This window comes from Mytilus californianus, unplaced genomic scaffold, assembly GCF_021869535.1.
Source record: "Mytilus californianus isolate M0D057914Y unplaced genomic scaffold, xbMytCali1.0.p SCAF_4, whole genome shotgun sequence".
Classification (NCBI taxonomy): Eukaryota; Metazoa; Mollusca; class Bivalvia; order Mytilida; family Mytilidae; genus Mytilus; species Mytilus californianus.
This window is the reverse complement of record NW_026262690.1, coordinates 29,382,774-29,399,373: the sequence shown is the minus strand read 5'-3', so window position 1 is coordinate 29,399,373 and position 16,600 is coordinate 29,382,774. Positions and strand designations below refer to the sequence as shown.

Here is a 16,600-nt window from a genome sequence, read left to right as displayed (position 1 = left end):
CGTTGAGATGCTGAATTATATTCGGAAAGAATAATTTAAAAGGAACGATGACAAGTTATACAAATTAAGGTTGAGACAGAAAAGACAAATGACTATATTTCGTATTTAATTAGCATAAACAAATACACAAAAAAAAAATAATTCAGTGTTGAAATTTTAGTGAGGCAATTGCCTCACTTGCCTCAATGGTAGTTACGGCCTTGTGATCGTATATCAAGTTGTGAGCTCTTATAACAACATCACCGTAAAAATTAGGATGCGATATCTCTCTTGTTTTAAAGATTTCTATAGGTATTGCCAAAATTCCAAACCAAATCTTGGTATCTTTGAAAGGAAAATAATTTAGTACAGGATTAACTAATCATGGTAATGAAATACCTGACTAATTATTTTACCAGTTATTCATAGATTATGTTCATTGAATTCCAAGACGTGACTAAGCACTTTAAAGCTGAGTCTTCTTTATACTAGTATAAGTATATGCAATGCATATCACCACATATTTAAAAAAATAAGCACTAACTGAAAAAAAGAAAATATTTGTTTTTGGAAACCAAGACAACCATAGGAACTTGGATGTGATTTTCCGCTTTTGAACAAGGTTTCCTATGTCCTTCAAGTATAGAGATCAAATGTAAGCTTACCAACAAAAGTAAATCCTTCAGAAGAAATCTAGGTGCTACTTTTTTCGGCAGGGGAAATGTTATAAGCACATTGCTCGCATGAAAAAAGGAGACGCCGTATGCTTATCTGTTCAAATCACCTAAAACTTTACAGTTATAAAATCCGTACTTCGTTAGACCTTTTCCAGATTTGACGACAGGCGGACGGACAAAAAGAAGCTTTCCATTACTATAACCAACTATTGGAGTAAGATTTGAAACCAAGATGGTAAATAATCATTTTTCCATTAAGCCGTTTGCAAAAGTTGTCGACAGACTTCTGTCTTGATTAACCGGATAACAGAAGTGTGTACTTAAAATAGGAAATGACATAATAGTGTGCGTCCCTTTTATATGTTAGAGCATAAACTTATGGTAGAACATATTAAAGGATGAAATTGAGTGATTATCTTGTACTTCTTTTGTGTTTTCTGTTGTTTTATGAAACATCCGGAGGACGTGGGGATGTTCCAGAAAATGGACCAGAAATAAACAATGGGAGCAAAGAATTCTTAAAGGCGCTTCAGAAAATTATTGGGGAGCGAGTGGAAGAGCTTATTGAAAGGAGGAGCGAGGAACTGTTTCTGAAGCTAGAAAGAAAGATCGAAAACGTAACCGAAACCAACAATCAGATTAAAGATCTCTTACAACAACAAGCTCCGACATTATTTCATTATACGAGTTTCAACACAGTGTTAAATGATGTTCAGAGCAAAGTAACGAAAGAATGTGACAAATTAATAAACGATAGGAAAGTAAAATTAATAAATGAAACTGAACACGATATTATTCAATTTATAAGTAAAATGCGGTCATACGTGTCCAAAACTAAGACAGCTATACATACGGTTGTGGTGCAAAGATATAGGGATATATTTAGTGATGCTGATGCAATTTCTGTCAATACAAGTGAGCGCATCGGTTCTAGAATAAACGAAATCTTCCGAAATATTTCAAACCTCGAATTAGAGGTGGAACAAACGATAGCTTTCTTTGCAACGCTTTCCGAAAATGCTCCACAGAAAGGTGAGATAATTAAATTCGACAACGTAATAACTAACTCTGGGAATGGTTACTCCGTCACAGAAGGAATTTTTACTGCTCCTATTGATGGTTTTTATTCTATCCATTGCTCATTTCTTGTAGTAAATGGTTATGTAAATGTAGAACTCATGAGGAACGATAATAAAATAGGAAGAGGCTATGCAGCGCAAGGAAAACATGAGAACACTGGTTCCATATGTTTTACAACAGATTTAATGAAAGGCGACGAACTATATTGCCATAAACTTCCCGATTACAGTACAGGATTAATTCGCGGAGATTTATACACCACTTTTTCTGGATATATGATAAGGTGAATTTCATAAAAACTTAGGTATGCATACCCCATATGTTAGACTTTTTACTGAACAAGATATCCATACCATGTATGTGACTGGAACAACGATTTTACGCAACTACAGTATTTCGAGGATGAACATAATCACTTTATACACATTTCTATTTATAAAATAAAGTTGTTTGCATAATAGCTTATTGGAATTTGTTTTAAATATTCTATATAATCAAAAAGTTTCATTTGAAGAGATAATATATTATCAAATAATCGAGAAAGAAAAATCTTTGTTCAAAAAATGTTATGAGTTTAATTTCACAATAAATCTTTCCAGAAAATATAGTCGTACGTTATTCACATTTCAAAAAGTATAAAACCTACTTGTAACTGAGACTTACAGATACTTTTTTAGAAAGGAGTTCCGGACCTTGATAAAAATAAATTTCTTCCTCCTGACTAGATACACGATTTACACTACAAAACGATATAGTTGACCACTTTGTGTAATATCCCGTTAAAATCTATCTTATTACGGCTAAGTGTGTTTACAATCGTCATATACCGATACATGCTCTAGAGAATTGCTTGACCTATTTGTATGCTGTCGTTAGTGAACAGTATATCCGACTACACTTATTATTAAAGTAGCAGTACTTATTCAAATATATCATGTAAGTTTAACGATTGAAGACGAAACTAAATTATTTACTGCTGATTCAAAATGTACGTCATCAAGATTCTGTCAATGTTTCAAAGTTGGTACCTAGGGATTTATTATTTTTATCATTTCTTAATTTAAATTGTTATATGCACTTCAAAACTTTTTTGAAAAGACAATTTTAAATTAAATACTGTTTACGGGTATGTCGTTGAAAATCTGATCTAATATAGTTGAAAAGGTTGATTGATTGATTGTTGGTGTTTAACCAGTACTTTTGGCTGTATAGTGGCGGTCAGTTTTGATTGGTGGAGGAACCCGGAGAGAACCAACGAACCTCGGCCGGAAAACTTACAACACTAGTCAATTAAGATTGGAGTCGCACGCACCTGGTATGTTCGGGTTTCGATAGTGGGAAAGACAATTGCAAAGATGTTAAATAAGAAACTAAGTAAATTTCGTTATACAGATACATAACAATAAGTAACATCAGCTCTATATAGGAATCTCTTACAATCGACTAAATAAAACACCAGTATATACAATGAGAAACAAATCATAGTATGCAGCATAATAAAAAGAATAGATAAAAGAACATACAGGAAAGCATAGACAAAGAGAACGTATAATTAGAAAACAAAGCAAACAAATAAAATGAATTGAATAAAGCAAATACATTGTAAATCAAACGAATACGCATGCTACATCGATCTTTAAAGACCCAGATGTTGCTATAAGCACCTGTCCTACCTCCATGACAAATATGTTGTTGTCCCCGAAGATAATGCCCCAAAAGCATCGTTTTCGTGTGAAAATTACATAACATAAACTGCTGGATAATGGCATAAGGTATTGACAATTCACTTGGAAACTCAACATATACCTCACGACACTTACCAAGGAGGAAATCTTGAATCTTAAATAGTTATTGGTCTATTCTATGTTCCTTTTGACTTTCAACCATAAATGAAAATATGGATCTTCCTTCACTGTATTGGATACCTAATTAAATAACATAAGTGTCCTTTCAAACAAGTTATATATTAAAATAAGGAGATGTGGTATGACTGCCAATGAGACAACTATCCACCAAAGTCCAAATGAAGTGGATGTAAGCATGCAATTATAGGCAACCGTACGGCCTTCAACAATGAGAAAAAATATTAAAACCAATGAAAACAAATATGATAGACATGAACGTACGACAACCACTAAAACACAGAGTCCTGACTTGGGAAAGGCACATAACAAATGTGGCGGGATTTAACATGTTTGTTGGATCCAAACCCTCCCCCTAACCTGGGACAGTGGTGTAACAGTACAACATAAGAACAAACTATAAAAATCAGTTGAAAAGGGCTTAACTCATCAGATCGATACAAAGCAGAAAAACATCTAACAAAAAAAAAAACAGACCGGACGTTGCAGGGAATTTATACAACCACACAACAAAAAAAGACATAAAGAACAGACCTGAGAGTACTCGCAGTAACTGACAGCTAGTTCAAAGCCAATAACAACTAATAAAAAAATCATGTATTTGTGACTAATATATTAATCAGTACACATTCAACATCAATGGATTTAGTTAGTGTAAAGAATTCATTAATAGTCAAAGAAAAACATGACCTTGTGCAATGCCAAAATAAAGAATCGACAGAACCGTGAATGTGCATATGTGTATAACAACAATATTTAGTATGGTTACTGATAACAAGATCAATACTAATACCAATAAAAACAATATTAACAGATCTAATTATAGTGTTGAATTGGTAACCTTTTAAAATAAGTATTTTAAGGATTAATAAGTTTACCCGGATCGTATCTAAGTTTCCGGGCTCGGTAAACAACATTACCGGAACAATTAGGATGTGCTATCCCGTTAAAAAAAAGTTTTCTACAGGTACAGCCAAACTTCCAAAACCAAATCTTTGTATCTATGGAAGTATTTAGTAAATATTTTAAGTAATTTTTGGAAACGAAATCCCTAACTTGATAATTTACCAGTAATACATAGATTACACTCATTGAAATCCAAAACGTCACTACATGCAGACACGGGCATAGCGAACGAGTTGGAATATATAACCACCGTAAGACGGTACCAAAGAAAGATCATTGTCAAAAAAAGGAAAATTAACAATAGGAAAAGAAAAATCGTCCCCTTTGTAGTAAACTTTTGTGTAGAGTTTTTCATGTAAAACGGAAATATCTAAATCATGGAAGGGACAGTTATTGCTGTTAATATTTGATTTATTTACAGTAATTTCTTTTGGGTAAATTTCGGCAGTATATTAAGAGAATTAATTATTATTTAACGAAAAAATATCATTAAGATAACGGTACGTGCTGTTGAATTTATCAGTTAAATGGAATTAAGACGTTTTTTTACTGATTTTGGCAATATGTCTGGGTCTTCCAAGTGCTCCAAGAAACCTCTTTCCAAATTATCAACATCGATTTTATCAACAATCAAAGTCGGGCTTCAAAGTAATTGTAAAACCAATTACTCTAGGGTTGGCCTGAATCAGATGTGGATACTAAAAAAAAACAAAGATATGTTAGAGTATATACAATCTAAATCGCTTTCCCTTTAGTATTAAACAAATTGACTTTTCGACCCTTTACACAAATATTCCTCATTCCAAACAAACAGACAAATTGAAAGACTTGGTTATTGCTTTGATTCATAATAATAGATGGCCAACATAGATACAAGTCTTGTCTTGTCTTAGGGGGGAAGGGGGAGGGGGAGGGGGATAAATTGAACTTTGTAAAATATCACTCTGTTTCAATCAAAAATATTTCTGAAATTTACATTAACAAGTTGCTTGATTTCTTGATTGACAACATATTTGTTATGTTTGGAGGACGTGATTTTCAACAAATATCGGCATTCCATTGGAACCAACTGCTCTCCTCTTCCAACCGACTTGGTTCTTTATTCATATGAAGCTGACTTCATACAGAAGCTTCAGAGGACGAATGAAAAGAAGATAGCATCATCCTTTAACTTCCCATTCGGCTATTTCGATGATGTCCTCTCATTATATAATTCAAAGTTTGGTGACTATAATGAACGCATCTATCCCATCGAACCTGAAATAAAGGTTACAACAGATACAGTTAAGTCTGCCTCATATCTTGACTTACATCTATAAAATTGACGATGATCGGTTGAGAACAAAACTTTAAGACAAAAGAGATGATTTCAGCTTCCCAATTGTGTACTTTCCATTTCTATGTATCAATTTCCATGTCGCTTGCATATGGGGTATATATCTCCCAGTTGATATGATATGTTTGAGGTTGTATATCCTATTAGGATTTCCTTGATCAAGGGTTGCTGCTTACAAGGAAGCTCTTAAACGAAGAGTTCCAAGTGGTGAAGTTGAAACCATCCCTTCGAAAATTTTACGGAAGCAATCACGATTTGATTTTACCGTTATGGAAGATTTGTTTCACATATGACGACAGATATGTTCCAATTACGTAACCATGTGACCTACCGAATAAGACTTATCACCGGGTTTGTACTTACATGAGTAACACGACGGGTTTAACATGTGGAGCAGGATTTGCTTACCCTTCGGGAGCATCTAAGATCACCCGAGTTTTGTTTTAAAGGGGATCGTGTTGCTCTTGTTTTAGTTATAAGTATTGTTCCTTGTGGTTTATAATTTTTGTGGTGTTTAAACCTTTAACAGTCTCGTCTATCCTTTTTCATGAAAAACTTGTTTCAATTTCAAAATTTCATATTCGGTCCATTTTCAGAGTTAGACAATTTTCTTGATTGATGATTTACAATATGGTGATGTCTTATGGTTATTTAAGAGTCAATTTCTAATCCACGATTGCATGATATCTTATCACATGATATAACAAACAACGAATTTTATAGAAGTAACACGACGGGTGTCACATGTGGAGCAGGATCTGCTAACCCTTTCGGAGCACCTGAGATCACTCCCGGGTTTTGGTGGGGTTCGTGTTGCTCAGTCTTTTTTTTTATGTTGTGTTTGTAAACTGTTGTTTATCTTTTGAGAGTTTTTCGTTTTTTTTGTTGCCATGGCATTCAGAATACAAAATAAATAAATATTGTATATTGAATGGCACAGTGAGACAGCACTTGTTAGAATTTGCTTGCATTATAGTTACATTTATGTCCCCATCACCAGCTATTTATATAATTTCTAAACTTGTTTTTATAACCATACAGTATCGATCAAAAGTTAATTATTCATTCTACGACATTTTTTTAAACACGATACAGACTATACTATAGCTATTTAAAAATAAAATCGTTTAATTAAAAAGTTATTTATAGATATAAAAAGATGTGGTATGAGTGCCAATGAGACAACTCTCCATCCAAGTCGCAATTTGTAAAAGTAAACCATTATAGGTCAAAGTACGGCCTTCGACACGGGGCCTTGGCTCACACCGAACATTATGTTCATTAACCGCGCGTAACGTCGCACCGTTCACGAGGAAGCCCCTTTGTTCAGAGGGGAATATGGTACTCACAAGGGAATGAGAAGGTTTATTCAATGTCACGTGGGATAGTCTTTACCAATCAAATGTTGATTTTGCTACCAATATTTACATACAGTAGAACAATATTCTTTATTTAGAGTGATTTCCTCGCTATTTCTGCCTCAAGTCTGAAAGTTTTTCAATCGTACACAAAATTTGTTTGTCGGGGTTATGTCTGCAGTTTTACCATATATTTGACATCATAAGCATCAGTTGAAGATACTTAGTATTCATTTTTATAAAAATCCCTAAGGCATCTGTACGCAACCGAAAAGTTTTAATAGACATTTTAACTTCTCCCACAAAACATCATTAAGAACTGCAGTTAGCCTCATAAATGCAGACTGGCTCAAGTTCCTGAATATTATCAATTTCAACTGTGTTTTGTTCATTGAAAACATGTCCATTCAAAGAGCCATAACTGAAATTTTGCAAAATAATTGAGTAGTAAATAGTAAGTTTATCAAGTCTGTTTAAATAATAGCAAAAATCGTCTAAAAACTTACATTGTGGACTCCTAACAGATATTTGAAATATGTAAATTAAAAATATTATTTGATATTAGTATTTACACCCATTTTACCAAGATGAGGATATATTATTTTTTTCATGGACTACATTTTCTCATGTGTTCTTTTACCAACAGTGTGTTGGAATTTCTTCGGATATGCCATCATTTTGTGTTATAAGAAAACAATTTAATTAAAGATCAGTGATGTATGGAGTCATTTACCAGTCTTTGACAAAGTAACATCAAATGCATAGTTATACACAGAACATTTATTTGTAAAATAGAACAAATCATTAATAACATATTAATATTTCCTGTTAATAATGTTACTGTAATTACTATTATTGAGATTTTGATAAAATATAAGATTCTATCTTTAACTTTAGTTATAGTGATGTACAAACTGACCAGTAAGCAGCTTCAGGATTGGGTTGTTATGGTGAACTTTAAGTTAATTTACTTTTGCAATCTTTTTAAATGATTTAATAGATATTATGTGTGAAGGAAAAATCTGTACGCATTTTTATTTTATTTTAAGGAGACTTGACAGCAGTTGACTTAAAACTGTAAACATGTCAAAATATTTTGACCAGTTTCCAAAATGGCAAAACTGGAAATGCAAGGCCTTGTGAAATAGCCATTTTGGATTTTGTTTTCTCGAGAAGGCCATTTTGATAGGTAATTATATAACATTAAGTTACAAAAAGCATGTTATATATCAAAATACTGAAATAATTGGGATCTTATCAACCTTAGTAGCGGAAATACTTATAAAACTACATAAAATATACTTATACATACTCAATAGATGAAAGTATATGATAATTCAAGAAAAACTAAAACAAAATGGCGAGAATGTTATATCGTTGGTTTATATTATACTTCGTGTTATGGAATTTGAATCTGCAAATGGGATGGGGGAGCGATACAACACCAAGTGTTTCTTTTTCTCACACCTTGGATGAAAATCTAAGGAAAGCCGTAGAGGATGCCGCAGGAAATATCACGAATGAACTGTTTCAGAGACTCAGTGAAAAGATAGACGAACTTGGGGATAAGACTATTAAAGATATTGTTTTGAAAAAAATAATGAACAAATATACTGAAACCACTGATAAAATAAAACAACTTGGCTCGAATTTAACTAGGACATTTAGCCAAAAACTGAACGTTACAGAATCGGAAATATTATCTAAGGTTGATACAGAAATTAATGAAATCAGCAGTGATATTCGAGACAAATACTTAGATTTTGAAAAAGAAATTAATAACGTTATAGATTCAAAACAACAAATGACAGTAGAACATTTGAACAATGCTACAGAATCAATGGTGAAAAATCTAGACACACAACTGGACCAGTTAATGTTCAATGTTTCCAGTAACACATTCGAAGGATCGAGCAGGACAATAGTGGCATTCTCAGCTTTGCTCACACAAAATGTATTGAGTGATGGAACGAATTATATTGCATTTGATCACGTGGTGACAAATATCGGACATGGATATAACAAAACTGGAGGATTTTTTACCACTCCGATGGATGGTTTTTTCATGTTTACGTCAGTATTTCTTGTGGACGATGGTTATGTAAACGTTAAGCTTATAAAGAACGGAAATGAGGTAGCCCGGGGATACGCTGCAAAAGATGTCCGTGAAGGAGCAGGATTCGTTAGTGTGATTCTAAATTTGAAGACTGGTGATGAAGTAGGTATCAAAATGATTCCCGGATGGATCACAGGGTGTATCAGGGGAGACTACTATTCATCTTTTTCTGGAACAAGAGTTGGACATTAGAAGTGCAACATATGTATTGAACATCAGTTAAAAAATAAAAAAAACAATAATATGTTACGTGTTGGATAACAGCATACTACGATTTCAATATACTTGTTTTCGCATGTTCAGATGTAGGAATGTTACATTTCCGCTCATTGAGGTTAACCAAAATATATTTGGTATACCATATATAAATAAGAAGATGTGGTATGATTGCCAATGAGACAACTCCTCCACCAGTGATCAAATGACGTAGAAGGTTAGCAACTATAGGTTACCGTACGACTTTAAACAATGAGCAAAACCAATACCGCATAGCATGCTATAAAAAGCCCCGAAATGACAAATGTAAAAAAATTCAAACGAGAAAACAAACGTCAAGAATCATGAAAAAACAAACACGATAAACAGCAACAAACCACAATCACTGAATTACATGCTCCTGACTTGGAACAGGCACATACAGAACGTGGCGCGGCCAAACAGGTCTGCGAGCATGCGAACCCTCCCACTAACCTGGGACAGTGGTGTAACAGCACAATATAAGGATAAACTAAAAAAAAAAAGTGATAAGGGTTTAACTCATCAGATCGATACAAAGCACAAAAAAAAGAAGAAAAAAAAAACTAACAAAAAGACAAACGACACATTCATTACATCAAAACTAGTATCCGAAATTAGTATTTTAATTGCAATATCGAGCTCGCATGTCCAAACAGTTACTGTACTTCAGTAGTCATTTTCATGCTACACACAATTTTGTAGGTGTTTAAAGGAGATGAATACACAATTTCAGTTCACTAAACTTACATTCATTCGTTGAACTACCAAATGCTTAAATTTTCGTATTTAAAAAAATTGCCTTGTATAAGCAGTGTACGGATTAGTGCTTTTGAAAATGTTATTTAAAGAAAATATCAACTACTGTTTGTTGATGTTTAAGTTAAGGTGAAGAAGTGGCGTATAAAAAAACATGAACACAAAGAGAAATGCCTCTCAAAACAACAAAACACTTCTAAGTGCATCAAAGAATGAAGAAATTGACACTTTTGAAACAAGAAAAACTAGATGGGACTGCAGTATTTACCGAAACAACTATTGCCTTTTCCTTTGGCAAAGCAGTCAATCTTCCTTATTTTATTATGCCGACAACCACTATCACCACAATTTCCGCAACCCGAATCTTTACCCTCTACTCTTAAAAAGATTGCAAACTTCCTTACAATGCAAGACTTGCACAGGTTATAAGAAACAGACGCACTTATCTTCTATATTGAAAAATGAAATAGAGAAGTGCAAGAAAATCAAAACATTTCGGAAACAGCGAACAAACGATAAACGCCAAAAACTTCTAATGCTCGAACGCAGACGTAACAGAGAACAGTAATACGAAAAAATTGTCCGTGAATAGACTTCATATTATAGGTTTGAAAGAAAGTACAGTATCTGGAACCTATCGAATCATTCGTTACACAAGAACGTATAGTTGCTGTTAGTATTTAACGCCACTTTCAGTACTATTGGCTAAATTTCGGTGGCAAGTTTTTTTTAGTGGAGGAAGCCGGATTGCTTGGAGAGAACCACCGACCTTCGTGAGTAAAACTGGCAATCCTAGTCAATTAAGATTGGAGTCGAACGCACCTGCCACTTGCGGGGTTCGAACTCACAACCTAAGTGCTAACAGACTAGTGATTCAGTAGTTGAACTGTTGAACTAATTAGACTACTCGGCCATCGAGGCTCCAGAACGTATTGAAAACCAAATAGAGATAAAAATTCCAACTTTGCAATTCTAAAAGCACTCATAATTTGAAACTCTGCAACTATGAGGGGTGACACCGGGGTGTTCATTTCCCGAATCCCGTCTTCTTGTATTTTTCCAACTTTTTCCCAGATCCCACTTTTTACCGACTATATCACACATCCCGACTTTGCATATCTCCCCTCACCCCATTATATCCCACATGTCCACTTTTATAAACATCTATATCCCACATTCCAAAAGCATGTCCCCCCTTATTGTAATTCTAAAGTCCATTGATTTTCCATAATTTTGTAGTGTATTTCAAAACTGATAAAGAACCCTTTTCTTTCACTGATTGTAATACATTAGGAAGTTTGTGCATTAATTTCGTCCCACGTGTGTTTTCTATATCTTCATTTGAACTGTATTCATCCTCTTTTAACGACACCTGTATTCCTGGGAGATCATTAAGCAGTACTTTGAAAACCAAATACCTAAGGTCAATCGATTGACATCTGTACAACACATAAAACTTTTCATCGAGCAATTTTTCTAGTATAGTTTGTAACTGTTGTTTTTTGTATCCGTATATTCTGTTTTTAAACATATTATTTTGCGGAATGAAGAATTTTGGACAGGTTTCTATCTGTACTCACTTGTATATTCGTTTAATACATCTTCCAAAAGACTGTAATACCATATATTCTTATAACTTGACTGACCCCCTAGAATAGAGATGTTTTCATGATATTCAGTGAAAATAAAAGTTCCTTTTCCATTAAGATAAATGATTTTCTCCATTCTAAATCTTTACAAGGAGAGTTTTTACTACCAACTGACACAAACTGAAAACCTAGTGCAATGTACTCTTCAGTCAGATCTTTTGAAGGCCAGGAAAACTTTTCAAATTTTTATTTCCAGTAAATAATTGCTTTGTACTGAACAGTACAGCTAAGAAAATATGCAGTGTCTGATTCTATATGTCCGTGCCTAATGGTAGTACAAGGGCCATGTATAAAGACATGTTTTTCAATTGCTGGTAAAATGAAATTACGAAATTTTGAGTTTGAAAGATATGTTATTCCTTTATAATCACAGAAAGAGTTCGTAAATCGTTTATCAGCAGCTATTCCATCCTGGACTTTTAAACAAACGTATCAAGGCTTTGCTTTTGTATTTTCCCTAACTACTTTAACTTTTCCGGCGTGTTGTATGGATGCAGTAGAATGTGTTTTGTGCTTGATTATGTGTATATTTCAGTTATGGATTTTTACTTGTGAGAGAGCTTTCTACATTAACATTTTATTATTGGTCTCCGGTTGTAAGTTGTCTCATTGGCAATCATACCACATCTTCTTATTTTCCATATTAATAATGGTATAACACATCATAGTTAGAATCGTATGCTATTATTCTGTAAATAAGGAGATGTAGTAAATTGCCAATAAGACAACTATCCGCCAGAGACCAAAGGACGAGAACATAACCGAGTAGAAGTTTAAAAGAGAAACACAAGTTTAAAAAATGAAAATTGTAGTGTGTTACAGGGAAGGTACAAATCTTAAACAATGATCTTGTGATATTGTCGAGGTTCAAGTGGAACAATAAATGTTGTTAGATAATCAACTTAAAGTGTAATTTATCGTCCAGAAAGATTAAAATCCAAAAAACTGAGAGGTACTAATTTGATTTCCGGGAAGCACGAAATGGCGCTGAGGAATAAGTAGTTTATAAGGAACAAAGCAATTTAATCAAGTGTTTTATGTGAAACTAAAGTATGATATAAAGTTTTTGTGCATGACACTTGTTCTGAAGTGACATTTAAAATTGTTGAAATACGAATCTGGTGCAGTAAAATAGCGCCTTTATTTCTAAAATATAAATGTATTAGATGATATGATAAACTATGATGACATCATGAATCTTTAAGAATCAAATAAAAATGTAAAATTCAGAGGAAAACGTCTTCTATCTGCAGGAGTTTTTTTCTTGATTTAAAAATACGTAACTTGATATTAGGATATTCAAACTTATTCTATTTTGTCTCTTTATGCCAAAAAGCACGATTATCTTGAAAAATTGATAATTGACGTTACCTAACGGAACTATGAAACTCGATCAAAGCTTTATATAATGAAGTATGATATATCTGTTCGATAACCCTCTTCCTTGGATATAGATCTTTAAACGTTCAATTAATTTTGTTGATGGTGTGAACCAAGGTTAAACATACTTCTTCATTACTGATAATAAATCATTTCGTCTTACAAGATGAGTCTTCTAATCTGCTGAAAAAAGAGGCAAAGGATAACATAGGAACATTTGAGCTTGCTTTCAGTAACTTTGAGCATTCTTTGGTACGGTATTAATATTTTTGTTTTGTTTATTTTCACTTCTGTTTTTGTTATCTAGTATATCGTCATTTAAGCGAGTTAATATACAAATAAGGAGATATGGTATGACTGCCAATGAGACATCTATGCACCACAGACCAAATGACGTAGATTTAACTATGTGTTCTTTTATAAACCATTAGTTAGTGACCAATGATCGAGATTTAGAAGGGAGAGGATTGAGACCTAAACAACTAGTTTAATCACACCATATATATAAATGGGCCTTTCCTTAATCAGGAACCTCGCCACTGTTTTGTCTTACATAATTCAGAATCAAACAATTTATTAAAAAACAATACCCACATTTATTTGGATTACAAGATTTCTGAATGTCAGATATTGACACCAGCATAAACAGAACATGCAAATCAATACCTTCTTACCGTAATACGGCATTGCAGAGAACTTCTATTATTACTTTGGAATTTCAACCCTCGTAAAAAATACATATATTGTCAAAATAGTATACAGGAATTGATTTACCAGAAAGAGCTTTAACTTCTCAATACTTTGCAGACAGTCATAGGAAATGAGTAGTACATCTATTTAGCTATACATTTCACATGACATTTCACATGTCAGCTACAACAAGCCAACAATATTTTGTACTGATCAAGGATCCGTCACTATGATAGTTTCATACGACCTTTATTTCATTATAATAATTAATTGATCAAATATCCAATTTACTGCTTATTTTGTTTATAAATATCATTTGCTAAATCTACAACGCATTTAAAAAAAAAAAATTGCACCAAAAAAAACCTCATCAACACAATTCTATAAACCAAATTTTATCTCAACAACGACGAGTGACCTTTTAAATGCAATTAAAACAATTTCAAGCAAAAATTACTTGGGCAATCATGGCAAATATTTTCTTCAATTTACAGTACTTCCAATTATCACATTTCAATAAGTGACAATAAAATGTCCCATTTACAGTTAGAATTGCGAGAATTTAAATTGTTAATCGACAGTCAGTTGACAAAAGAAGATAGTCATTCAATTAAATTCCAAATTAAAAGGCCTATCCCATTTAATGAATCCATTTCAAACAATAAATTGATAAAAGATTTAATTCTTGGAAAGACTTTCCCGATTAATAATCCTCCCTGAGTTTATAGTGACTTTTGACTTTTCTTTAATACACTACATTTCTGTTTGATTCGATAACAAATAGTCTAGATGCGAGGCGTTTTAGAGCTTGTCATATAGGATAGACACTTTAAATGTATCTATGTTACTCCCTAAATGTTGTGTTCACGGGTTACTCTCTCATTTAGGCACACCCCTGTATGCAATTAATGTGACAACATATCTAAACACAACTTTTGGACGACAAGGCTTTAACTACTTTAAAAAAAACGACGGACACTATCTTTATCAATTCATAAGTATACATTAAACAAGTGTTTGGTCAAATAAAGTTCTTAATTCAAAATCATAAATATTGTCTAAGTGACCTCTGCTATATTTAGTACATCACGATTTTACAAAATAATTCTTGATATCAATATTTATATTATTTAAATACATCATATTTTTTATATTTTCAGTTTTTTAAATTTCTGAATATTCTAAAGAATAAAATGAGAATAAATGAATACCATAAACTGATTTTTTTAATTTAAAAATAGGAAATAGAATATCTGACATAGCAGAACCAACATTATATATACATATTAATGTCATATTTCTATTAGAAGTCTATTATTGTCTTTTGTTGAGGTAAATATGCTGTTTTATGTTTGACTTTTTACTTTTGAAAAACTGAAAGTCGCTTAGACTAACGGGCGAAGAGAAAATATTTTTTTTTTAAAGTATGGACAACACATTTTTCGAATCAAAAGACATTGCTTTATCAATGATAAGTACAATCATATTTTTTTATTTTACAATTTTTGCTTTTTATAGGCACATTGCTTTTATTAAACGGTGATCAATTTACTTGAAGATGACGACCGTGTTTGAGTGATGATCCAAAAGTTCGTGGACAAGTTTCAAAAACTTATCACTTTTCAGTAATATTCGTTAGTTTTTGGAATTCTTATATCATTACAAAGCTTTGAGTTTCAATGTAAATTTCAAGAATACTTGACTGCCAATTCAAATACTGCATGCATTAATATAAAACATATGTACGCGTGTCTAAAAGAGCTGAAACAGTTATATATCATTGTTCAAATTTGATCATACAGCTTTTCAACTGTTTTGGTTCTTATATATCCTTGGCCTTAAAATATTCGACTATGAGCGTTCCTGATGAAAGTAAATCCAGAAAAATCTTCGGAAGCATAATAAAGGGTTGTTTTCACTTTTTTTCAGCACTGGGTCGATACTGACATGATTTATAACAAACCTCTTTTTTAAATTATCCGTTTATATTTTTAGAAATTATCAAGAAACTAAGGTTTTAATTTCCTCCGGCAAAGTTGACCCTAAATGGTTTGGCAATTATCTTAGGTTTTTTTCTGTCATATATCTCTTCACAACTGTTTCGGTTGTTATCCATCCTGATATTCGGCTTGCTTTGAGCGTTCATAATGAAGGTAAAACCAGAAAAGCGCTTTGGACGACTGAAATTTATTGCTTCGCACCACTAGTTTCATACGATATTCACGCCATCTTGAAATTATTACGTAACAAATATCGGTTCTCATTGGTTGCCTTATGATAAGGGAAAGATTCTATTGGCTCGAATGATATATAGAATTGGGAAGATATTAATTACGGAAACAATCAAGATCTGGTCCGATATCCGATTGCATGTACTGGTTTACCTTGTTATATGTAGCTTCAAATTCATATTGATAAGTAAGAGGAGGGATAAAGATGAACAAGTTTCTGAATGGTCATCTTACTATGTATGAATATACACCAACACTTGAAATACCTATTACTGCCAATGACCTTCAAGAATTTTGTCAGAATATATGTGATCAATGTTATAAAATCAAATGATATAGAAAA

The 16,600-nt window shown here is 32.8% G+C and overlaps 2 protein-coding genes across 2 annotated transcripts; both read left to right on the top strand.

Moving 5' to 3' along the window:
- The first annotated feature begins 997 nt into the window (after nucleotides 1–997).
- LOC127698185 (uncharacterized) lies at nucleotides 998–2,196 on the top strand. The gene has a single exon (XM_052201539.1). The coding sequence runs from the start codon at nucleotides 1,055–1,057 to the stop codon at nucleotides 2,021–2,023; it is 969 nt and encodes a 322-aa protein (XP_052057499.1). The 5' UTR covers nucleotides 998–1,054; the 3' UTR covers nucleotides 2,024–2,196.
- Nucleotides 2,197–8,420: 6,224 nt separating this feature from the next.
- On the top strand, nucleotides 8,421–9,582 carry LOC127698188 (uncharacterized). The gene has a single exon (XM_052201543.1). The coding sequence runs from the start codon at nucleotides 8,556–8,558 to the stop codon at nucleotides 9,504–9,506; it is 951 nt and encodes a 316-aa protein (XP_052057503.1). The 5' UTR covers nucleotides 8,421–8,555; the 3' UTR covers nucleotides 9,507–9,582.
- Nucleotides 9,583–16,600: the final 7,018 nt, after the last annotated feature.

Excerpts from the sequence above, each read along its gene's own strand:
- LOC127698188 (XM_052201543.1), top strand. The coding sequence starts at position 8,556 with ATGGCGAGAATGTTATATCGTTGGTTTATATTATACTTCGTGTTATGG.
- LOC127698185 (XM_052201539.1), top strand. The coding sequence starts at position 1,055 with ATGAAATTGAGTGATTATCTTGTACTTCTTTTGTGTTTTCTGTTGTTT.